At 44.5% G+C, this 25,884-nt stretch overlaps 2 protein-coding genes across 2 annotated transcripts; both read right to left on the bottom strand.

Annotated features, from left to right (window-relative positions):
- Positions 1-3,643: 3,643 nt before the first annotated feature.
- Positions 3,644-8,099, bottom strand: LOC127334723 (uncharacterized). Its single transcript, XM_051361253.2, has 5 exons — positions 7,811-8,099; positions 6,741-6,994; positions 6,282-6,493; positions 4,340-4,601; positions 3,644-4,256 (listed from the first exon to the last, which is right to left on the bottom strand). The coding sequence occupies exons 1-5, from the start codon at positions 8,073-8,075 to the stop codon at positions 3,960-3,962; spliced, it is 1,290 nt and encodes a 429-aa protein (XP_051217213.1). The 5' UTR covers positions 8,076-8,099; the 3' UTR covers positions 3,644-3,959.
- A 12,273-nt stretch (positions 8,100-20,372) lies between these two features.
- On the bottom strand, positions 20,373-24,284 carry LOC127334724 (uncharacterized). Its single transcript, XM_051361254.2, has 5 exons — positions 24,061-24,284; positions 21,688-21,941; positions 21,377-21,588; positions 21,024-21,285; positions 20,373-20,888 (listed from the first exon to the last, which is right to left on the bottom strand). Exons 1-5 carry the CDS (start codon positions 24,110-24,112, stop codon positions 20,592-20,594), a joined length of 1,077 nt encoding a protein of 358 aa, XP_051217214.1. The 5' UTR covers positions 24,113-24,284; the 3' UTR covers positions 20,373-20,591.
- Between the last annotated feature and the right edge of the window lie 1,600 nt (positions 24,285-25,884).

The raw sequence follows: 25,884 nt of genomic DNA, 5'->3' as shown, positions 1-25,884 counted from the left end.
TTCACCACCGACGGCGGAGCAGCCAACGCAAACACCGGTTGTCACCGACTGCCCGTCAACCTCCTCCATTTGATTTCTATCTCACAATCCCCCGATTTGATAATATGAGCCAGACTTTATTGGCGTTTTGGTAGCCAGCTGCATGGCCCATGAATTTGAGCTTGCATGAGACTTTGATTTGAATGTGGATGCTTTCATGGCCGCCTTTAAAGCTGTCATTTAAATTTCTCTTTTTTTTGTAAAATTATTTTTGGGAGGTCAATTTGGGAGTCGTTGGTGTGGGCATGAGGCCCCGAACACGCGTAGTTTGTGCTGCGCTGCCGGCGACCCCTAAAGCCACTGTTTGGCCATAGTCCCGGCCTCCATTTGGGAGGCCCGGCCGTGAGGACGCTCACAAATTGCGACAAGGCTAGCTGCCAAAAGGGGAACTGCTATACGTCGATCTGGTCGGGGTGTGCGGGGTGCCGAACACCCCCAGCGACCAGGTCGGGTAGTTTGGGCCGCGGCCCATTAGCTCAGGTATGATTTTTTTCTTTTTTTCTTCTTCTCTTTCTGATGTTTTTATCTGTTATTAATATTTTTCTTTTTCAAAATCTAACATTTTTTATGAAATTATTTTCAAGATTTTTTTTCAAAATATGAATATTTTAAATTCAACAGTTTTGAAGTTGAACGATTTATATTTTGAATATTTTTCGAAAATTATATTTTTCAAAATTTGAACATTTTACACGTTTGAACGGATTTTTAATTTGAACGTTTTTAAATTTAAACATTTTTCAAGTTTGAACAATTTTTAAATTTGAACGGTTATTTAATTTGAACATTTTTCATGTTTGAACGATTTTTAAATTTGAACGGTTTTTTATATTTGAACTTTTTTATATTTGAATTTTTAAAAATATTTCTATTTTCCGAATCTGAAAAATAAAAGTAAAAAAAGGAAACAGAAAAAACAAAAGAAAAACGAAAACAAAAAACAGAAAATAGGAAACAGGAAAAAAAAAGAAACAAAAAAAAGAAAAAAAAGAAAAGAAAATTCGAAAAAGGAGGCAGCCCACACCTAACTGGGCCGGCCCGTACCGCGCGCGAGCTGTGCGGCGCGCGGTAAGCGCCGACCTGATCGGTGGATAGGTTTGCCGCCAAAAGGGGCGCGCCTATAAGCCGCTTCAGTGCGTGGGGATTAACTGCCGCATGCACTGCTCCCCACGCTCACTTCCTGATGGGCTGGCCCATTAGTTTATTCGCTCACGAAAAAAATAAATAGTAGCTTTCTCTAATGTGTGCTACAACATACGAGCAACAATCCAATTCAGTGGATGCAGTTCCGCTTGACCGGTCCAAAGTCCAGAGTTCGAACCTCCTTCTGTATAAGAGTTGCACCTTTTTTTTCCGAATTTGAACAAATTCCGAAAAATGAGCAAATTTCAAAATAGAACAAAATTTAAATTCGAGCAAATTTTGAAACTGAGAAAATTTCAAAATAGATTTTTTTGAATTCGAGCAAATATCAAAACTGAGCAAATTTCAAAATAAAACAAAATTTGAATTCGAGCAAATTTCCAAACTGAGCAAATTTCAAAATAGAACAAAATTTGAATTCGAGCAAATTTCCAGACTAAGCAAATTTCAAAATAGAACAAAATTTGAATTTGAGCAAATTTCAAAACTGAACAGAATTTAAAAACTAAGCAAATTTCAAAATAGAACAAAATTTGAAGTCAAACAAATTTCGAAATTGAACATAATTTCAAAACTGAACGAATTTCAAAACAGGACAAGATTTGAATTACTCCCTCTGATCCTAAAAAAATGTCAGATTGTTCTTTTTATACAAAAACCCTTATCTTTTACTTCTACTCAACCCGCACTCCAACTTTCACTCGCATGCATATCTCTGGAAGAAAAAAAAAGCGTGTGACATCACATGATGGGGCGTGTGTGATGGCAGCGAGCTCCCCGCATGCATGTGCACTTGATCTGAATTGTAAGGTTTTAAATGCAAAACGAATTTGTATGAGGCTTCCGACAGATTTTTCGGATCGGAGGGAGTAAAAAATTACGACTTAAACGAAAAATCAAACTAAGAAAAATGTTTAAACTTGAAATTGTTCGAATTAAAAAAATGTTCAGAAAAAAATGTTCGTATTTAAAAAATATTCGAATTTCAAAAAATGTTTAGATTTTTGGGTAAAAAAAGGAAAATAAAATGAAAGAAAAACAAAAGAACCAAATAAAACCGAATAAGAACAATCATGACTGGAACCTGAAAAAAGCGAAGAAAACCCGACTGGAACCTTCTAGAAAGTTCCCAAAACCAGATAAAACCATTTGTAAAACACTGGCTGCCTGTTGACTCTATACTGGGCCGTGGCCCAAGATATCCGTCCTGCGTGCGTACCCTGTTAAATGAGCGATGTATAGGAATTTCCGCCAAAAGGCAAGCTTTGCCTAAAGGCAATGGAATACGCTCATGCCTCAAATGGGAGAATTTCATACTACTCCGTATGATTTATGGAAAACGCTGATGTTCCCCCGGGGGAACATCGTTCTGATCCCCCGCCTCCTATGCACGTCACGCGTCCCTGTGGAGCAGAATAAAACGGACAGCACATGGTGGGGCCCACCTCATCTTCCACCACTACCTTATCCTTTCGTGCAGCCCAATCTCTTCTCCCACGAGCCGGCGTCCATGGCTGGCGATGGAACACCGCGCGCCCCAGGCTGCCGTGCCCCCACGCTGCTGCACCACCACCTCCCCTACCCCACCATGGCTACCATCCCTCCTCCCTGCTCCGCGCCGCCCGGCCGTGATTCACTCTGGCCGCCATAGCCGGATGCGAGACCCAGGGGAGGTCGCCGGCCGGCACCGTCGCTGGCAACCACGAGCCCGCGTCCATGGCTGGAGATGGAGCACCGCGCGCGCCCCATGCTGCTGCACCACTACCTCACCTACCCCCGCCATGGCTACCATCCCTCCTGCTTGCTCGGCGCTGCTACAAGCCTCCGACGGAGCTGCTACAATAGCACGGCGACGCTGCTACATTCGCGTCGCTGCTACATGCCCGACGGCGCTGCTACAGTAGCCTGGCGATGCTGCTACATTCGGCATGCGTCACTGCTACAATAGCCCGGCAGCGCTGCTACAATCAACCTCTGCGGCGCTGCTACAATAGCCCTGTGCTACAATCGGCAGTCGGCGTTGCTACAATAGTTTGGCGGGGCTGCTACAAGCTACAACCGGCGAGCGGAGGTGCGGCGGTGACTGCTACAATGGATGGCGGCGGCTGCTACAAGAGGCGTCGATGGATGGATGGCGGCGGCGATTTGCTACAATCGGCGTCTTGCTGCAAAGTGGCGGCGGCTGCTACAAATCGGGCGCCGCCGTGCTGCGAGGAGGCCGACGAGGTCAGCGGCGATGCTACCACACCGGCGGCGGTGCTACAAACCCAGAACGACGGTGCTGCATGCGAGGCGCAGTGGTACTACCGGCGCCGGCGGTGGTGCTGCATGCGAGCGTAGTGCTACTGCTGATTCCGGCGGGGGTGTTTCCGGCGCCGGCGGTAGTGCTACGGCGCGGGCAACTGTGCTAGAAGCCGAAGTCGACATGCGCTCCCGCAGAGGCAAGGTCGTGCGTAAAGGTTGGGAGGAGGGAAATTTTATCGGTTGGTTTTTTTTTTTCCACCCAAGGAGCGCTGACCAGATCTAATTAGCACCGCATCGTACGGTTGGGGACCCGGGGGATCGGGGATTTGATCCCCCGGGGGACGCTCAGCGCTTCCCATGATTTATTCCACGCCATTTCCTGCGCGATCTATACGAGGTTCTTGTGGTCCAAACTGAAAGAACCCATACTATTTGTTGCCTGCGAGCAGCTAGCTAACTACACGGTGCAGGAGCTGTGCCACGATTACAAGATCTTTAACAAAAAAACATATGTAGAGATGGAGAGTTCAATGTCACTGATCTCCGAGTAGCAGAGACTTGACGATGGCGTCCGCCTTCTCGCTGTCGAGAGGGAAGAGGTGGCCGGACTTGGGAAGCTCGTGGTAGATGATCCACGGGAGCCTCTGGCTGATGTACCTCGACAAACCGACTGGCACAATACGATCCTCGGCACCGTGCCACAGGTGCACCTTCCCTTTGCCGCCGGCGAAGGGGTCCTCCAGGTCCAGCGGGCTCCAGTCCCACTTCCCGAATCCGACCATCATGTCACGATGCAGGCTATTGTAATCCCCTTGCTGCCTTATCGTCGGCTGCGAGACAATTGACGATGCACAAACAGAGCAGAGAAATGAGCAGCCAGGTGTGCTGTGTGAGTGATCCAAGCAATTCTTACGGTATACGTTCGCAGGCCAAGCTTCTTCCTGACCATCACGTCTTCTTCAGACAAGAGTAAAGGGCTGCGTGCGATGACGCTGGAGGGAGGGAAAAGCTTCTGGGTGTTCCACCAGTAGGTCAGCCACGGCAGATGATGGGCGACCCAGACCGCCCACTGGTCCTGCGGTGGCTGCTGGTACCAGGCGTCCCGCCACACGTTCGACGGCAAGCCGGACCACCAGTAGTTGCCCACCGGCCCGAGAATGGCCACACCGGAGAGCCTGTTCCACCACGGAGAAACACACAGTCAGACTTGAAAGCCGCTGATGTTCGCAGTTAAGAAATACAGCACGGTGACCAGCTTGTGCAACCAAGTCAAAGAATCAGCAGCACACCTCCTATACAAGTGTCTTCACCTTTTACATTTGGAATGCCATTTTTTTTCGAAGCTGAACAGTGGGTTTTCCCACTGCATATTTTTCATTTTCTATTAAACAAAAGGACAAAGTCTTTACAAGGTGGAGCCAGAGAATAGCACCAGAAAAGGGGAAAAAAACTGCTAAAAGGGAAAATGCTAAGTAACTAAACAAAATTCTGAACCCACGACTGAAAACCAGAATAAGGTTTCCTTTTGGCTACGTGCACATGCAATGCCATTTCATCCTTAAAGATCCTTCTGCTCTTATAGAGATTAGGAACGATGTCCTTGAAGATGAAATCATTCTGAGAAGTCCAAATAGCCCAACAAGCCAAGACAATAATCTCCAAAGAAAAAGCTGACCATTTTAGTCTTGAGACTAACAATGAAGTCCATGACTGGAAACTGTTGGTCACTAGCAATTGGAGGAGTCCACCCGGACAAATATATTGCCAACACATAACAGCAAAAGGGCAAAGTGAAGAAAAACATGATTGCGGGACTCCACTGGTGCAGAATTACACATTGCATGAGGACAATCAGCCAAGAAACAATTCTTTCTTTGCAGTACCTGCCTGTAGTAGTAACCAAAAGAACACTTTATGCTTAGGTTGACCGCAGGATTTCCATATCCATTTTAGGACAGGCAGGTAATGTGCACTGATCTACAACTATTTTATATGCAACTGATACCTTGAAGGAGACATCACTCCCGAAGGCCAACCATTTATCTAAGTCAACAGACACTGGGAGATCCACCAAAGGATCTTATAAAATGTGTAACTCTGAGAAGGCTTCATTGGACACAGGCAAATAAAAGTGATAAGAAAGTTGATCCAGGGACCTGACTTGAAACACTGACACATTCTCATCCTCAGAGAAAGATAAGGGATGTGGGAGCTGCCTACAAAGGAGATCAGTAGACCACCTGTCTTGCCACAAAAGAACTGAAGAAAACCAATTGATCACTGGGAAATATCCTTGAAAGAACCCAAGCATTTGAGACAATCTCTCCACCAAAAAGAAATTTCTCTAGACTTTGATGGTGGCAAAGCATTGAAGCAATAATTTCCCAAACCAACTTGACTGAAGGCAGATTAGTTCGATTATAGAACTTGTGAAGGTGCTTCATCAGCAAACATGAAATAAATACGTCTCTTGAGGCTAATGAATCTTCCATGGCCTCGTTGCTTATCCTCGTGTCATGACATGTTGGTAGATGAAGATTATGTTGGGGAAAGGAAAGGCCTGGAATGTCATGGCTTCCTTGCTTATCCTCATGTCCTAAGAAGTTTGGAAAGAGCAGAATGCTAGGGTGTTCGGCAACCACCTCTATCATTATTTCAAAGATCAAAGATGGGGCTAGGATGTGGAGCACCGCCATGGTGAAATTCTTGAGTTAGTTAATTTTGAGAGAGTGGACCTTTATGTGAAGTTCTAGGACTTGTCCTAGGCATTTATTCTAAAACTAAAATCAACGAAATGGCAAATCTTTGCCTTTTCCAAAAAAAAATATCTTGATAAATTCAGTATTCTGTGTTACCTGTGTGGGATGTACTTGAGGCAGCTCCACATGATCTCGCCGCCCATGGAGAAGCCAATGAGGTGAAACTTATGACCAAGCTTCAGGTTGTCGGCAAGCTCCTCAATGTCGAGGGCAATGCTCTTCTCACTCGGAGCAGGGTCTGGGTCACTCTCAGCGTATCCAGGCCGGTCAAAGGACAGGAGGTAGATGCCCAGCTCTTGTGCCACCTCCTGCACCAGATTTCAGTCCATGACATGGCAATCACTTCGTATCAGCTTGAACTAGATTGTTCATTCGGTAAAATGATTCTTGAGATAGTACTCCCTCCGTTCAATTTTATAAGATGTTTTAGATATTTTAATATATACTAGATACAGACCGAAATGAGTGAACCTAATAAAGTGAATCTACACAATAAGAAAATCTAAAATGTCTTATAATAGTAAATGGAGGGAGGAGTCAGTTAACAATATGTACCGGGGAAATCGGAAGCGCGTCGTATCGGCAGGAGTAGAACCCATGAACAAAGATGACCTTGTACTTGGCCTTCATCTTTTGGACGCCGGATTCTAGGTATGCCAGATGCCTACCGTCTTTGAGCTTTGTTCGTGGTGCTGTAACTGGGGGGCCATTCAGCGAGCCACAGATTTTCGGAGGTGGAGGCTGAAACTGCTGGTAGAACAGAGCCGACAGGGTCACAAGCAGAATTATGGAGAGCTTCGTCGCCATACCTGCAAAATAAAAAATAAACACCTGAAATTGGTTTTGTGTCATTTTCAACTAGGACTTTCAAGTTTCAATCCAATATTTCATCACTTCGTCAATAATCCACTCAGTCCGTACACAAGAGCTTTAAATAACAAGACAACAGGGCTTGATGTGTAAAGAGTACCAGTACATAACTAGCGATATTGCTTAGGCATTCTGACGAAAAATACAAAATCCTATTTCAGCAGTTTTGCGCTTCTGAAACCGAGCAACTATATTTTACTCCTCTGGGAAGCAACTAGCTACAGCCTACAGTATATATTATGGAGGCTATAAAGAATCAACCGACACACTGGCGTACGCTTCTGAAACCGAGCAATATTTTACACCGGAAGCAGCTAATAAATAGTTTGCACGGAATCCAGGATTTATGTATGCGAATAATTTTCTAGTGGTGCTGAAAAATGCAAAGGACGGGGAAACTACGATGCTATGAATTTGTAGCAGGAATCGGATTAAGTTTTGCGACTGCTTGAGACGATTATCAGATCAAATTTGCATACAGAGCAGAAAGCACAATGAAGCGCTACGCAGCCGGAGGCAACGAACACAAGCAAAGCATTCTTCTGCGGGGAAGAGATGCGGACTTCACTTGTGGCCGAACAATGTCGCGAATCAAGTCATCATTCGCAGTTACAGTACCCGCGCAGGAACATGAGCAAATCCAGCAATACTCGCGTAAGAACAAAAGAAACAAGGAACAATAATACGACAGCAACAACCGCGCAGGCACGAGCGTAAAGAAACAAGGCACAATAGAGCACGGAGAGGGTGCATACCAGCGGAGGCCGGCGGTGATGCCGGAGGCCGCTTTCCGGCCGACTCGGCCATCGAGCGGCTGCGTAGGTGGCCGGGGCCGGCGGCGGGGAGGAGAGCAAGCAAGTTCCACGAGTAAACGGCCGTCGCCCCTTCCCGTCCGTCTGTCCCGCTGCCCTGAACTGCTTGCGCCGCTTCCCTACCAGTCAGCCTGCTTTTGGCCTCCCAAGTCCCAACGGGATTGCAGACTTGCAGTAAACCTGCACAGGACAGTGGGTTCCACAGCATCCTGTTGGCCCCATGTCAGGAAACGCGCAGACCAGTCCGGACCACTCGGTAAAAAAATGGGCTTAGAGCATCTGCATCTGCAGTAACGTTCTCCAAACCCAAACCATGGCGAATCGAGTGTTTGGAGGACGTGTTTCCTTCGTGTTGTGTTTAGGGGACGTCGCTTCTCAGCCACGTCCCCCCAAACGCCACCCCAATCAGAAGTTTAAAATGTTCACATTTAAAAGAGATCGTTCTCGCACAAGTCGTCGTGATCGAAGTAGCCACGATCATATTACTGACCGTAGATCGGTGGTGCAAGCTAAGACTTAAATTAGAAGAAGGGGTTCGATGACGCCGACGGCGCATCCTGAGTCGACGTAGGCCCATCAATCACGACGCCGATGCAGATTCCAATTCCACTGACGCAGCGTCTGCTGGTGCCGGCTCTTGCTCCGGGGGTGGGGTTGATGTCGCTGCCTCGGCCGCCACCATTTTTGAAAGGACACATATGTCACCTAGAAGAGGGGGAGGGGTGAATAGACGGTTTAAAACTTTTACGAGATGGACTTAACAAAAACGGAATAAAACTAGAGTTTACTTTGTCAAGCCCAAAGCCTATATACTATGGTTCATTTATGTGCACCAACAGTTTATGCTAAGCAAAACAAGCAACTATGTGATAACAAGATATACCACTTCAAACACGATGACTATCATAAAGTAAAATACATAAGTAAAGAGCTCGGGTATATAGATAACCGAGGCACGCAGGAGACGATGATTTATCCCGAAGTTCACACTCTTGCGAGTGCTAATCTTCGTTGGAGAGGTGCGGTGGCTTAATGCTCCCGAACGCCACAAGAGGCCTCACCTTGAGGTGTGGTTGCTCGATGCACACCAACGTCACAAAGGTCTCATCCCAAGATGTGGTAGTCACACCACACACTGAGCGCCACAAAAGCGTCTCACCTTATTCTCCGGTGACCCTTGCCACAAAGGCCTAGGTCACGGTTCCACTAAGGGATTTCCTTCGAGGCGGAAACCGGGTCTTACACAAAATTTGGGGTACACATCCACAACTTAATTGGAGGCTCCCAAGAAATCGCCACAAATGCCTCAAAACCGTCTAGGGTTCCAAGAACCCAAGAGTAACAACTTTATTGCTTTCACTTCCACGAATCACCGTGGAGAACTCAAACGATGCACCAAATGCAGTGGCAAGAACACCACAAAGATGCTGAAATTCTTCTCTCTCAAATTCCAATAAAATTATAAAAGCTATTGGGGAAATAAGAGAGGAAGAACAAATAAGAGGAAGAACACCAAATTTCTCCAAGATCTAGATCTAGTGGATTTCCCTCACAAAGAGAGAGATTTGATTGGTTAAGATGTAGATCTAGATCTCCTCTCTCTTTTCCCTCAAATAGGTGCAATAATCATGGAGGGATTAGAGGAAGAGGAAGCTTCTCAAGGTTAACAATGGAGTAGAGAGAGTAGAAGAAGCAACCAGCCTAAGGAGGAAGAAGAGGGTCTTATATACCCCCTCCCAATGAAATATGACCGTTTGGGACCTCCCGGACAGGATTATCCGCCCCCCGGGGTTCGAAAAACAGTTAAGGACTTAAGAGAACTACTCGCAGTAACGGGGCAGATATTTGGCCGGATATTTTGGATCCGGTCCGGATTATCCCCCCCCCCCCCCCTAAAACTGTAGAAACACCAAAACGAGAATGAACATAACTTGAGCATCCAGACTCTGATTTTGATGATCTTGGGCTCGTTTAGAAGCTAGTACGAGCTCTACAAGATCATGCAGGTAACCATCATAGTCCGGCAAGGTAGGATATAAAAAATGATGAAATATTTGACCTATCTAAAAAAGATATACCGGTAAAATCTCCAACCTCGAAAATGTAACAAGTTGCCCGTGCAAAAATCATTCTCGATGAACTAGAGCTTGTAATGAGAATACGCACAAGATCTAAAACATCACATGGATAAGATCCAAATAAAAACCAAAAAAGATGATGCAAGGATGCAAAGGTTTGAGCTCTCCGAAGGATACGATCGAGTTACTCAGTCAAGAGCCCTCTTGATAGTACGACAACTTATCTATAAACCGGTCTCCAACTACACCTTGAGACCTATAAGAAAGACACCATATCAAGAGAAAACCTTAAACTTGTGTGTTCCTCTTGAACTCGATGATGACGATCCTGATCGCATAAAGATGGAACACCTTTCTTGATAGTGCTTGCTTGACGAAGTCTTGTGGATTTCTCCCGTATAATCCACCATGAGAGAGCTTCTTCGTCGGATCAACTTCACATATCCATGATCACCATATGGATGACAAGCTTCAAGAATATGATCTCTTCGAGTTGACTCATCTTGAACTTACACTTCCTTTCTACATTCTTCATCATGTTGATGTCTCGAAGTTAACTTTGAGTACTCACTTCATCTTCATCTTCAAGACATACTTGATCCTTGATATTCTTCATCAATTTCTTCTTATTGCAACCTTAAAGCTAACATATGGTTCAAGCATTGCCTATGGACCACTCCTACAAATATAACACAATGCAAACATTAGTCCATATGGATTATCATCAATTACCAAAAGCACACATGGTGGCTCCATGCACTTTCAATCTCCCCCATTTTGGTAATTGATGACAATCTCTTTGAGAGAGTTTATATAAGAAATTTAAGTAACAAACAAGTTTAATAGATTGAGAAAACTCCCCCATAATATATGCACATGTGAATGAACTTGAATTTCATTGCATACATTGGCATTGAAAATCCAGTGGAGTTTCCTCTAAATATTCAACTATACAAAGCAACAAGATGCAATGCAAGAAAGGCACATGCTTAAGCACAAAGCAAATCAGAATACCGTAGCGGGACTTTCTATTTCTTCGTTTTCTTTTTTTGGATGTGTGCATCTATACTACCATTTGCATAGTGTGTTATTGCAGAGGCTGGGTCTAATTGGTATCTCTTAATATTAATATATTCCCTTTATCGAAAATAGATAAAACAAAGAAAAATCTCCAGCCGTCAAAATATCCCCACGAGGCCGACGACGAGCACCTTTGCCCGGTCTTGGCCCTTGCCGATGGCTCCACTGCTTGATGCCACGCATCGGGGGCGCAGCCGTGCTGAAGTTCGCCATGGGAGAGGGGTGTGGACCCCGTCGATGTCTTCCTTGTCTCCCTTGCGTTCATCCGCTCCCACGCCCTTGGTGAAGTGGACGATGGCGGGGATGATGGGGGCAAGCTCAGCCGAAGGAGTACCTCTGCCATGTCTCTGCCACGCTCGTTGCACCACAGTTGTACCAGAAGCTCCTCCTAGCTCCGCGGGATGCCGCGCTGCCAGGGGTGCAAGCCGACACTGCCGCGAGCACCCACACGTGCTCTTATTGGCCGCCGTGGGGCATGAGCACACGTGAACGTCGTTGCCTCGGGCCAGGGATACTTGCGCATCCTATTCGTTCTCACATATTTAAAAGTCTAGCACGGTTTGGATTATTTCAGGGTTGCACATGGGTGTACACATTGTTGGAAGGACCTTAAAGAATGTGCCAAGTTTTAAGAGGACCGGGAGGCCTACAAGAAGAGATTGCGTGGAAGCAAGCATGCCAAGGAATCAACAGTCAACCGTGTAGGTCCGCCAAGATGGCACACATAAACCAAGCTAAGACATGAATCGTGATGTGTCAACACTTCGATTGCATACCGAAAAGGATGTGTCAAATGAGAAGAGTGAAGAGAGTGAACGCCGAAACAAGGAGAAACTAATGAAGAACTACTATAACGTTCAAAAAAACAAAGCTTAAAATTGATGCGACCAATTCCCAATCAAGAACCAAGGAGGTAAAGCTCAAGGAACAAGAAGTAGAGCTCAATGTATTGACAAGGTTCAAAAAAGTTGATCTCAAGATATGCTCCGAGGAGAACTTGATCACATTGGACGACTTGATGGACGTTAACCAAGAAAATAGGCTCGGTTCAAGAAGAGACAAAAGATAATCCAAGACCGATCATAATCGAGTTGACGATCGATTTTTGTCTCGTTGTTTGTCCAATTATTTATGAATTATATATCCCATATTGTGGCTCTTTTGGTACTTTGGTTAAATGACAAAGAGGCGTGAATTTATTTACTATTATTTTCTATCTATTTTCTGTCATTTGTTGTGATGAAATGATCAAAAAGATAAAATTTCGCAAAAAAATACTCTGCCAGGGACTGACCAAATGAGTGGCCACGTTGGGACCAACTGCCAGCCAGAAAGGACATGATTATCGAACCCCTCCCTGACAATCGATCGCTCAAGCAATCACTTTTCATGGCGTGGAAGCGCTCGCAGAGCGAGTCAATTCCCTTTTTATCACGTAGTGTTTTAATTGCGTTTACACATGTTCACACTAACAGCTTGTATTACTATTTTGCAAGTTGCATGCAGCCAAGAGCGTTCACACTGCATGCATGCACATGCACAGAGCATCTCATGGATTTGCATTTAATGAGCTAACTTTTCAGCACGCTTTCATAAGTTGTTGCATGCATACACATAGCATCTCACTGTTTTTCTTTCAGCACGAGGCAGACTATCTATTCTCCTTTTGCAATTCCCTTTTGGGTTTTATTTTCATACGATAATTCATATTTAATGGGGTCCTTTTGCAATTTCCTTTTTTGGGACAGTGGTTTTTATGGGGAAAATAACGGGTGGGAAGATCCACTTGCAACTCAAATGACCTACCACTTGCTACTCAAATTACGTACTGTTTTAAGTTGTAAGCTAACAAAAGTTGCTAAAATATTCTAAATGAAATTTACTTTTTAGGGTTGCTAGGTATTTATATTTACCGTTGATAAATAACGGGGCGCCGGGTTGATAACTTGTAAACAAAAAAGAGTCGCTACATATTTTAAATTAAATTAAATTTTTAGGGTTGATATTTATTTATATTTACCATTGATAAATATCGGGTCATGATGCTGTCCAGGACTGGCGCGTGGTTGACGAGGGAGGAAATCTCTGTTGTGTAGCTTTTTGTTCCCCGGCAACGGCGCCAGAAAATAGCTTGATATCTACGCACGGCTCTTTTCCTGTAGACAGTGTTGGGCCTCCAAGAGCAGAGGTTTGTAGAACAGCAGCAAGTTTTCCCTTAAGTGGATCACCCAAGGTTTATCGAACTCATGGAGGAAGAGGTCAAAGATATCCCTCTCAAGCAACCCTGCAACCACAATACAAGAAGTCTCTTGTGTCCCCAACACACCTAATACACTTGTCAGATGTATAGGTGCACTAGTTCGGCGAAGAGATAGTGAAATACAGGTGGTATGAATGAATATGAGCAGTAGTAACGGCACCAGAAAATAGCTTGCTGCTACAACTGGCGTGTGGTTGATGTTGGTAATATTGCAGGAAGTACAGATGCAGTAGAGCAGTAAACAAGCGATGATTGCAGTATTTGGGAACAAGGCCTAGGGATCATACTTTCACTAGTGGACACTCTCAACATTGATCACATAATAAAACCACTCTACACTCTATTGTTGGATGATGAACACCACTAATTGTGTAGGGCTACAAGAGCATCTCAATGCCGGAGTTAACAAGCTCCACAACATTCGATATTCATATTTAAATAACCTTAGAGTGCATGATAGATCAACACAACTATACCAAGTACTAACATAGCATGCACACTGTTACCATCACACTATGAAAGGAGGAATAGATCACATCAATACCATCATACTAATAGTTAACTTCATAATCTACAAGAGATCACAATTATAGCATATACCAAGTACTTCATGATGCACACACTGTCAACATTACATCATGGAGGAGGAATAGACTACTTTAATAACATCACTAGAGTAGCACATAGATGAATAGTGATACAAAACTCATATGAATCTCAATCATGTAAGGCAGCTCATGAGATCATTGTATTGAAGTACATAGAAGAGAGATTAACCACATAGCTACCGGTACAGCCCCTTAGCCTCGATGGAGAACTACTCCCTCCTCATGGGAGACAGCAACGATGATGAAGATGGCGGTGGTGTCGATGGAGATGCCTTCCGGGGGCACTTCCCCGTCCCGGCGGCGTGCCGGAACAGAGACTCCTGTCCCCCAGATCTTGGCTCCGCGATGGCGGTGGCTCTGGAAGGTTTCTCGTACCGTGGCTTATTCGTATCGAAGATTTAGGTCAGGGGGCTTCTTATAGGCGAAGAGGCGGAGTCGGAAGGGTTACGGAGGCGCCACACAACAGGGCGGCGCGCCCCCCTCCTGGGCCGCACCAGCCACCTGTGTGGTGGCCCTGTGGCCCTCCTCTGGCCCCTCTCGGGTGTTCTGGAAGCTTCGTGGAATTTCAAGATTCTGGGCGTTGATTTCGTCCAATTCCGAGAATATTTCCTTACTAGGATTTCTGAAACCAAAAACAGCAGAAAACAGGAACTGGCACTTCGGCATCTCGTCAATAGGTTAGTTCCGGAAAACGCATAAAATCATCATAAAGTGTGAACAAAACATGTAGGTATTGTCATAAAACAAGCATGGAATATCAGAAATTATAGATACGTTGGAGACGTATCAGCATCCCCAAGCTTAGTTCCTACTTGTCCTCGAGTAGGTAAACGATAAAAGATAATTTCTGAAGTGACATGCTACCAACATAATCTTGATCATACTATTGTAAATCATATGAGATGAATGAAGTGATTCAAAGCAATGGTAAAGACAATGATTAAACAACTGAATCATATAGCAAAGACTTTTCATGAATAGTACTTTCAAGACAAGCATCAATAAGTCTTGCATAAGAGTTAACTCATAAAGCAATATTTTCAAAGTAAAGGCATTGAAGCAACACAAAGGAAGATTAAGTTTCAGCGGTTGCTTTCAACTTGTGACATGTATATCTCATGGATATTGTCAACATAAAGTAATATAACAAGTGCAATATGCAAGTATGTAGGAATCAATGCACAGTTAACACAAGTGTTTGCTTCTTAAGATGGAGAGAAATGGGTAAACTGACTCAACATAAAAAGTAGAAGAATGGCCCTTCGCAGAGGGAAGCATTGATTGCTATATTTGTGCTAGAGCTTTTATTTTGAAAACATAAAGAGAGCATAAAAGTAACATTTTGAGAGGTGTTTGTTGTTGCCAACGAATGGTAGTGGGCACTCTAACCCCCTTGCCAGACAGACTTTCAAAGAGCGGCTCCCATGAAATTTTATTTTTGGGTGGCACTCCTTCCAACCTTGCTTTCACAAACCATGGCTAACCGAATCCTCGGGTGCCTGCCAACAATCTCATACCATGAAGGAGTGCCTTTTTTATTTTAGTTTTATTTAGATGACACTCCTCCCCACCTTTGCTTTCTCAAGCCATGGCTAACCGAATCCTCGGGTGCCGTCCAACAATCACATACCATGGAGGAGTGTCTATTTGTAAAATTATGATGGTTAATTAATTTGGGACTGGGAATCCCATTGCCAGCTCTTTTTGCAAAATTATTGGATAAGCGGATGAAGCCACTAGTCCGTTGGTGAAAGTTGCCCAACAAGATTGAAAGATAAACACCACATACTTCCTCATGAGCTATAAAACATTGACACAAATAAGAGGTAATAACTTTTGAATTGTTTAAAGATAGCACTCAAGCAATTTAATTTGGAATGGCAGAAAATACCATGTAGTAGGTAGGTATGGTGGACACAAATGGCATAGTTTTTGGCTCAAGGATTTGGATGCATGAGAAGTAATCCCTCTCAATACAAGGATTAGGCTAGCAAGGTTATTTAAAACAAACACGAGTATGAACCGGTACAACAAAACTTACATAAGAACATATTGCAATCATTATAAGACTATACATTGTCTTCCTTGTTGTTCAAACACCTCAGCAGAAAATATCTAGACTCTAGAGAGACCAATCATGCAAACCAAATTTTAGCAAGCTCTATGTAGTTCTTCATTTAATAGGTGCAAAGTATATGATGCAAGAGCTTAAACATGAGCACAACAATTGCCAAGTATCAAATTATTCAAGACATTATACCGATTACCACATGTAGCATTTTCCGTTTCAAACCATATAACAATTAACGAAGCAGTTTCAACCTTCGCCATGAACATTAAAAGCTAAGAACACATGTGTTCATATGAACCAGCGGAGCGTGTCTCTCTCCCACACAAGCATTTATTCAGAGAATGAAAATAACAAAACGAAAATAAAAGCACACAGACGCTCCAAGTAAAGTACATAAGATGTGACGGAATAAAAATATAGTTTCACTAGAGGAACCTGATAATGTTATCGATGAAGAAGGGGATGCCTTGGGCATCCCCAAGCTTAGATGCTTGAGTCTTCTTGAAATATGCAGGGATGAACCACCGGGGCATCCCCAAGCTTAGAGCTTCCACTCTTCTTGATCATATTGTATCATCCTCCTCTATCGACCCTTGAAAACTTCCTCCACACCAAACTCGAAACAAACTCATTAGAGGGTTAGTGCATAATCAAAATTCACATGTTCAGAGGTGACATAATCATTCTTAACACTTCTGGGCATTGCACAAAGCTATTGGAAGTTAATGGAACAAAGAAATCCATCCAACACAGCAAAAGAGGCAATGCGAAATAAAAGACAGAATCTGTCAAAACAGAACAGTCCGTAAAGACGAATTTTTTAGAGGCACCAGACTTGCTCAGATGAAAATGCTTAAATTGAATGAAAGTTGCGTACATATCTGAGGATCACACACAAAAATTTGCAGATTTTTCTGAGTTACCTACAGAGAACCCTGCCCAAATTCGTGACAGACAGAAATCTGTTTCTGCGTAGTAATCCGAATCTAGTATCAACCTTACTATCAAAGACTTTACTTGGCACAACAATGCAATAAAATAAAGATAAGGAGAGGTTGCTACAGTAGTAACAACTTCCAAGACTCAAATATAAAACAAAATTACTGCAGTAAAATAAACACATGGGTTATCTCCCAAGAAGTTCTTTCTTTATAGCCATTAAGATGGGCTCAGCAGTTTTAATGATGCACTCGCGAGAAATAAGAGTTGAAGCAAAAGAGAGCATCAAGAGGCAAATTCAAAACAAATTTAAGCCTAACATGCTTCCTATGAAAAGGAATCTTGTAAACAAACAAGTCATGTAGGCATAATGCAATAAGCATAGGAAAACTAGACAAGCGCAACTTCAAGATTTTTAGCATATAGAGAGGTGTTTTAGTAACATGAAAATTTCTACAACCATATTTTCCTCTCTCATAAACATTTCCAGTAGCATCATGAACAAACTCAACAATATAACTATCACATAAAGCATTCTTATCATGAGTCTCATGCATAAAATTATTACTCTCCACATAAGCATAATCAATTTTATTAGTAATAGCGGGAGCAAATTCAACAAAGTATCTATCATTATTATTCTCATCATCAAATATAGGAGGCATATTGTAATCATAATCAAATTTATCCTCCATAACAGGCGGCACCAAAAGACTACTATCATTATAATCATCATAAATAGGAGGCAAAGTATCATCAAAGAAAATTTTCTCCTCAATGCTTGGGGGACTAAAAATATCATGCTCATCAAAACCAGCTTCCCCAAGCTTAGAATTTTCCATATCATTAGCAACTATGGTGTTCAAAGCATTCATACTAATAACATTGCCATTAGCATGCAAATAAGGTTCCATAGGTTTTTCAATTTTTGCAACACACCATTTATGTCTTAACTCAGGAAATAGATTAAAAAGCTCATAGTTGCTTTCCATTATGCCAAACTAGTGATAAACAAGAAACAAAAAGATGCAATTGCAGGATCTAAAGGAAATAGCTTCGAGCACTCACCCAGAAAATAGCTTAGTTGCCAGGATCCGGAGTGTGAGTACCTTTTACCTTTCCTCCCCGGCAACGGCGCTAGAAAATACTTGATGCTGTCCAGGACTGGCGCGTGGTTGACGAGGGAGGAAATCTCTGTTGTGTAGCTTTTCGTTCCCCGGCAACGGCGCCAGAAAATAGCTTGATGTCTACGCACGGCTCTTTTCCTGTAGACAGTGTTGGGCCTCCAAGAGCAGAGGTTTGTAGAACAGCAGCAAGTTTTCCCTTAAGTGGATCACCCAAGGTTTATCGAACTCAGGGAGGAAGAGGTCAAAGATATCCCTCTCAAGCAACCCTGCAACCACAATACAAGAAGTCTCCTGTGTCCCCAACACACCTAATACACTTGTCAGATTTATAGGTGCACTAGTTCGGCGAAGAGATAGTGAAATACAGGTGGTATGAATGAATATGAGCAGTAGTAACGGCACCAGAAAATAGCTTGCTGCTACAACTGGCGTGTGGTTGATGGTGGTAATATTGCAGGAAGTACAGATGCAGTAGAACAGTAAACAAGCGATGATTGTAGTATTTGGGAACAAGGCCTAGGGATCATACTTTCACTAGTGAACACTCTCAACATTGATCACATAATAAAACCACTCTACACTCTATTGTTGGATGATGAACACCACTAATTGTGTAGGGCTACAAGAGCACCTCAATGCCGGAGTTAACAAGCTCCACAACATTCGATATTCATATTTAAATAACCTTAGAGTGCATGATAGATCAACACAACTATACCAAGTACTAACATAGCATGCACACTGTTACCATCACACTATGAAAGGAGGAATAGATCACATCAATACCATCATAGTAATAGTTAACTTCATAATCTACAAGAGATCACAATCATAGCATATACCAAGTACTTCATGATGCACACACTGTCAACATTACATCATGGAGGAGGAATAGACTACTTTAATAACATCACTAGAGTAGCACATAGATGAATAGTGATACAAAACTCATATGAATCTCAATCATGTAAGGCAGCTCATGAGATCATTGTATTGAAGTACATAGAAGAGAGATTAACCACATAGCTACCGGTACAGCCCCTTAGCCTCGATGGAGAACTACTCCCTCCTCATGGGAGACAGCAGCGGTGATGAAGATGGCGGTGGTGTCGATGGAGATGCCTTCCGGGGGCACTTCCCTGTCCCGGCGGCGTGCCGGAACAGAGACTCCTGTCCCCCAGATCTTGGCTTCGTGATGGCGGCGGCTCTGGAAGGTTTCTCGTACCGTGGCTTATTCGCATCGAGATTTAGGTCAGGGGGCTTCTTATAGGCGAAGAGGCGGAGTCGGAAGGGTTACGGAGGCGCCACACAACAGGGCGGCGCGCCCCCCTCCTGGGCCGCGCCAGCCACCTGTGTGGTGGCCCTGTGGCCCTCCTCTGGCCCCTCTCGGGTGTTCTGGAAGCTTCGTGGAATTTCAAGATTCTGGGCGTTGATTTCGTCCAATTCCGAGAATATTTCCTTACTAGGATTTCTGAAACCAAAAACAGCAGAAAACAGGAACTGGCACTTCGACATCTCGTCAATAGGTTAGTTCCGGAAAACGCATAAAATCATCATAAAGTGTGAACAAAACATGTAGGTATTGTCATAAAACAAGCATGGAACATCAGAAATTATAGATACGTTAGAGACGTATCAGCATCCCAAGCTTAGTTCCTACTCGTCCCCGAGTAGGTAAACGATAAAAGATAATTTCTGAAATGACATGCTACCAACATAATCTTGATCATACTATTGTAAAGCATATGAGATGAATGAAGTGATTCAAAGCAATGGTAAAGATAATGATTAAACAACTGAATCATATAGCAAATACTTTTAGCCAGAAAAAAGTTTGTCAAAATATATTAACATGGGTGCTAGTTTTGAAGATCTTGTCGAGACGGATTCGATTGTGAAAACGGATCTTAAATCGGAGTTACTGTTTGAGAGATAAAACATTTTAAAATTTCAAATTTGAAAAGTTTTAATGCGGACGTGAGTGAGAGAAATGAGAAGAAAGAGGTTTACTCACGTATGGATCATCTAGTATTTATTATTTTGCTAGAAAGAGGAAGCGAACTCGCGCACGATTAAACCAAGAAAAGCTGTCGGAAAGTGATCCCTGAACAGGCTTTCAGCGAACGACCGCCAGCTAGGGTGGCCCCATGATTATACACCTGCGTGACTCTTTATTCCCCGTCTTCCGCGGTCCAAATGAAATGGAATACACACATGCTCCAAATACGATAATTTCATACTTTCCCTGCCTCTTAAAAAGTGACTCAACTTTATCTAGATATGGACATAAAATAGATATATTTTAAATATAGATACATTCGTATCTATAAATAACTAAGCAGTTTATTTTGGAACGGGCAGAGTATGATTTATTCCACGCCATTTTCTGCACGATCTATACGAGGTTCTTGTGTTCAAACTGAAAGAAACCATATTATTCAGTGTCTGCGAGCAGCTAGCGATACGGTGCAGTGCCTGTGCCACGAATACACCTCTTTACAAATTACAAGAACCATACTGTACGACGATGATCCAAGATCGGGAGACTGGGGAGTTGAAGGTCACTGATCTCCGAGTAGCAGGGACTTGACGATGGCGTCGGCGTTCCCGCTGTCGACAGGGAAGAGGTGGCCGGATTTTGGGAGCTCGTGGTAGATGACCCAGGGGAGCCTTTCGCTGATGTACCTCGACAAACTGGCCGGCACCATGAGATCCTCCGCGCCATGCCACAGGTGCACCATCCCTTCGCCGCCGGCGAACGGGTCCTTCAGGTCAAGGGGGCTCCAGTCCCACTTCCCGAACCCGACCATCATGTCCCGATGCAGGCTGTTGTACTCCCCCTGCTGCCTTATCATCGGCTGCGAGACGATGGATCGATGATGAACAAACATAACAGAGAAATGAGCAGTCAGTTGCATCGAGGTTCTTTTTAGTCAGCTTAGTTATGCCAGGTGTGACTGTGTGGGTGATTTAAGCGAGGTTCTAAATCTTACGAAGTAGGGTCGCATGCCGAACTTCTTCATGAACATCGCGTCTTCTTCAGACAGGATCGCAGGGTTGTAGGTGATGACGCTGGAAGGAGGGAAGAGCTTCTGGGTGTTCCACCAGTAGGTCAACCATGGCAGGTGATGGGAGATCCATACCGCCCATTGGTCCTGCGGGAGCTGCTGGTACCAGGCGTCCCGCGACACGTTCAACGGAATGCCAGACCACCAGTAGTTGCCCACCGGCGCGAGAGTAGCAACACCGTAGAGCCTGTTCTTCCACCACGGTGAAACAAAAGTTCAGACTTGAAAGCCTCTGATGTTTGCAGTCAATAAAGATGGATGACTGATTGCTGCGTTACCTGTGTGGGATGTACTTGAGGCAGCTCCACATGATCTCACCGCCCATGGAGAAGCCAATGAGGTGAAACTTAGGACCAAGCTCCAGGTTGTCGGCAAGCTGCTCGATGTCGAGGGCGATGCTCTTCTCACTCCGGGCAGGGTCCGGATCGCTCTCACCGTACCCAGGCCGGTCGAAAGACAGAAGGTAGATACCTAGCTCTTGTGCCACCTCCTGCACCGGATTTCAGACCATAACATGACAATCACTTCGTGTCAGGGCAGTAGATTGTTCGTCTGGATGATTCTTAAGATAGTAATTAACAATATGTACCGGCGAAATTGGAAGGGCATCGTGTCTGCAGGAGTCAAACCCATGGACAAAGATGATCTTGTACTTGGCCTCCTCCTTTGGGACACCGGATTCCTTGTATGCCAAATGCCTGCCGTCTTTGAGCTTTGTTCTTGGTGCGGTAACCGGGGGGCCATTCAGCGAGCCACAGATTTTCGGGGGCGGAGGCTGAATCTGCTGGTACAGCAGCGCCGACAGGATCACAAACAGAACTATGGATAGCTTCCTCGCCATACCTGCGAAATGAAAATTAAACATTTGGAATTGGTTCTGTGTCATTGCAGTTTAAACTTCTGCACTTCGCTCATTTATAAGGTTGTAAAATGTCTTCTCTTGTAAAAAATGGACGGTTTCAACTTAGCTTTTGACCTATATCAGTGATGGAGGGTTTGAACATGCACCAATTTGCAACGTCATACATTTCTACTAGAAGGTTTGTTATTACAGGTCCAACATGACAACGATGATTTCATAATATTGTCTGTATATGAGATGTTGAATCTCTCTGACTATCTCGAGACATTATCACGACGTAGACATCACTGGCGTTAGAGTTTTGAACACGTCTTGTGGAATATCAACAGAATGGCGCGCATCAGCATTCAGACGTGTGAACTATTATACCAACGGAAAATTTCCCAAACACTACTTAACAGATTATTGAAACCTGAAAGCATAGTCTACTAAACTGCTTCAAATATGAAAGAAAATCATAGCCTGCTCAAGACAAGATCGAGGTCCCAGGAAACAATTAAGTACGTTAGTAGCATCTGTCAGCCAAGAAAGATATAATTATACAAGCAAAAGACAAAGTAACATATCATCTTCCATTGTCGGTTTCAAACATATGTGCATCTACAGTTAGCCCGATCCCTACATGGACCAAAAAATGGAGGTTTAAAGATTCATGGGCCACAAGAAAACAAATCAAGATCTGGACAGAAGAATTCAATGCCAACTTTTGAAACTGACGAGTGCAAACATTAGCACGTGGTCGCTCCTTAACTTAAAAATAGCATTTCACTCTAGAAGCTCGACCAACAGGGACTAAGGCAACACACCCAGTGTCAGCGTCTCAGGGAACACTTCTGTGACTTTCTTGTAAACGAAGTAATTATTTTAAATCCGAGAAAACAATACAGTATTTTCCAGGAAAACTACAGCAGGATATAAAAAGTTGTAATGTGGTCAAGGGAATTTCTACAACCAACATGCCGTGGTATGAAATTTTGCGACAAACATAAACATGGAAAGCAGGAAAGGTATGTAACTTTGAATATCCTAGCAAGGGAGAATATTCTGGCAAGAGAAAAGTATTCTGAGCAGATTAGTAAAAGATTTGAAAGCGATAACCGCAGGTGAAGAGGTCATAAACAACATTTTAATTATACCAGATGCCTCTGTTAACCAAGAGGAAGTTGAAAGCAAAAGATATAAAACAAATATGTTAGGCTGAACTGCCACTTTCAATCCTATGTTCATCAGTTCATGAATAATGCACTCATTCACTACACATGAGGACCAAGTAACATGACAACAGGGGCTTTGATGTGCAAAGAGTACCAACACATAACTAGCAATTTTGCGCCTTGATAGGGCATTCTGATGAACACTACAAAATCTTACTTCAAAATTTTGTGTAGGCTCTACAATTGTAGAGTGGGAGTACTATATTACTGAATCACTCTCTCGAGAAAAGTAATCCTAATTGGGTCATCTAGAAGCAAGCTACAAACTGGCGTACGCTTCTGAAACCAGAGCAGCTATTTGACTATGGTAGGTAGCAACTAGTACTCCTACATATTTTGCAGGGAATCCAGCATGCTTTTCCTTCTAAACTACTGTTTCATAGATACGAATAACTTGATGGTGAAAACTTTCTAGTGCTGAAAAGTGCAAGGACGGAGAATCGGGGATACTACTAGGATGCAAGGAATTTGTAGCAGCGATTAAATTCGCAAGACTGATTAAAACATGTAAATCTCGACCATTCTTGGCTCACACCTGCATACAGGAACAGAAAGCACAATGAACCACTACGCAGCCGGAAGCAACAACGAGAATTGACTTTCTTTTTTGCGGGGAACAGATGTGGACTTCACTGCTGGCCCAAGAATCTCACGAATCACGTCGTTGCTAGCAGCTACAGTGCCCACGTGAAGCACCAACAAGAGCAAATCCAGCAATAGTCGCGCACCAAGAAAAGCAACCAAGAATCGAAAATCTCAAAAAAACAAAAAAACGACCAAGAGGATCAAACGATCCCATAGTAGATAGAACCACAGCAACAACCGTCCAGGCATAAGCGCAAACAGAAGGCACGAGAGAGCACGGGGAGTGTGTGTGCGTGCGTACCACCGGAGGCCGGCGCCGGCGTCGGAGGGCGATTGGCGGCAGGCTCGGCCATCGTTCGGCTGCGGCGGTGGAGGTGGAGGAGGCCGGGCCGCCGGGGTGGGCAAGCAAGGAAGGAAGTGCCACGAGTAAAACGGCGGCGGCCTCCTTTCCGTCCGGCTGTCCCGCTGCCTTGAACTTCTTGCGGCGCTTCCTCGGCTACTAGTATCGGCCTCTCCCCGGCGTTGCATTAAAACCAGCACAGAGCACTGGGGCCCACGGATTTCTGCTGGGCCGGCGTCTGACTTCGAGATAAGCTGGGACCTGGGACAGGGTCACCATCAAGTCCTCCCAAAGCAGATTACTGGTACCATTAGAATTTTATACTCTAAAAAAGAAGTTTTGCTCTCAAGGACTCATTCACCAGTTTGACATGAGAGAAATGTTACTCCCCCCTGCACACAACGTCCCGTGAATGGCAAAAACGCACGATGTATTTGAGACTGGATACCTTCAATCATGTGCTCAATGTTATGTTTTTATTCCGTAAACATGCAAGAATCTCTCTCCACACACCTAGCACTTTCTCACACCGATTTATCCTTAATCTTATATTTGAAATAACCATATATGTTGGAATTAGTAATATGCTTTTTTCCTGATGAAATCAAACAAACTTTTGTGCATACGAATTTCCGTCGAATGGTATGGTTGGGTTGCCTGAGGAGAATGGGAGTGCAGAGCCGCAACAAAACTTAAACCTTGAGAGGTGGTGTACAGAAACTAGAAAGAGGGATTACTCGAAAGAGAGTTGTCGCGGGAAGGATGGCTCCTGCGTCCCGAGGCCCCCGCGACCTCAACGCCGACCTCGACGCCGCCGCCGCCACCCTCGATGGCGATACCCCTCCCTCCGGTGCGCATCCCCATGACTTGCACTCACCCCCCGCAACCCCTCTGTCTTGGTGTGCTTCGTTCACCGTGCTCACGCAGGATGGATTCTTGATTCATCGGAGAGGCTACATTAGCGCAGATCTGGATAGAGTTCTGTTAAAAAGCAACTTGGGAGAGACGGTTAGATCGTGGAGTTTGGATCTGATCGATCAAATCAAGTTTGGCGTGAGTTTTCGTTTCGAGGATCTCAAGATTTGGATTGGGCCGCAGCAAGGTTTGATTCGTGGGCGAGATCTTCAGCCCGCGCCGCCCTCTGTGCGTGCGTGTTCTGTGGTCTGCGTCGGATCACAGGCCAACTCTGTTTCCTCGTTTCGATCCGCGGTGGTTTTGGGCAATGGGCCGCAGCCCAGTACTGTTCATCGATTGAGAGATTTATCGGGGTGTCGTGGGAATATTCCGCAGTTCGATCCGTCTCCGATCCGTCTCAACCCTAGATCGACAGACAGAGCGAGAGTGGTTTTCGTCCCAAACCCTAACCCCCAAATCGACAACCGCCGTTCTCCTCCACCAAATCCTCCAACAGTTTGGCAAGGTGTCAGATCCGGTGACAACAGATCCTACGCCACTGTTGTAGCTTCTCCTCCTGCCATGGATCGTAGGTACGGAGGTCCTCGGAGATCGCCGCCTCGCAAATCTCCACCTCGCGGCCGTTCTCCTCCACGCGGGTACTTCGGCTATCGACCCCGTGTTGGATCTGAAGCGGATCGTCGTGATGAACAACGGCGATGGGAAGAAGAAAGGCGTCGTGAAGACAACTGGCGCCGCGAAGATGATCGACGCCGAGAGGAAGATCGACGCCATGCAGATCAAGAGAGGCTTCGTGAAGAAGAGCGTCGGTGTGTTGAGATTCGTCGTCGTCTGGAGGAAGATCGTCTTCGCGAAGCGACTCGCAACACC

Source organism: Lolium perenne, chromosome 2 (assembly GCF_019359855.2).
Source record: "Lolium perenne isolate Kyuss_39 chromosome 2, Kyuss_2.0, whole genome shotgun sequence".
Lineage (NCBI taxonomy): Eukaryota > Viridiplantae > Streptophyta > Magnoliopsida > Poales > Poaceae > Lolium > Lolium perenne.
This window is presented reverse-complemented; position numbering and strand designations above follow the sequence as displayed.

Coding starts and splice junctions, on each gene's coding strand:
- LOC127334724 (XM_051361254.2), bottom strand. CDS start 24,112: ATGGCCGAGCCTGCCGCCAATCGCCCTCCGACGCCGGCGCCGGCCTCC. Junction 21,942..24,060: donor GCCGGCGCCGGCCTCCGGTG/GTACGCACGCAC, acceptor TTCATTTCGCAG/GTATGGCGAGGAAGCTATCC. Junction 20,889..21,023: donor TCGGCATGCGACCCTACTTC/GTAAGATTTAGA, acceptor ATCGTCTCGCAG/CCGATGATAAGGCAGCAGGG.
- LOC127334723 (XM_051361253.2), bottom strand. CDS start 8,075: ATGCTGTGGAACCCACTGTCCTGTGCAGGTTTACTGCAAGTCTGCAAT. Junction 4,602..6,281: donor CTCAAGTACATCCCACACAG/GTAACACAGAAT, acceptor GTGGTGGAACAG/GCTCTCCGGTGTGGCCATTC. Junction 4,257..4,339: donor TTGGCCTGCGAACGTATACC/GTAAGAATTGCT, acceptor ATTGTCTCGCAG/CCGACGATAAGGCAGCAAGG.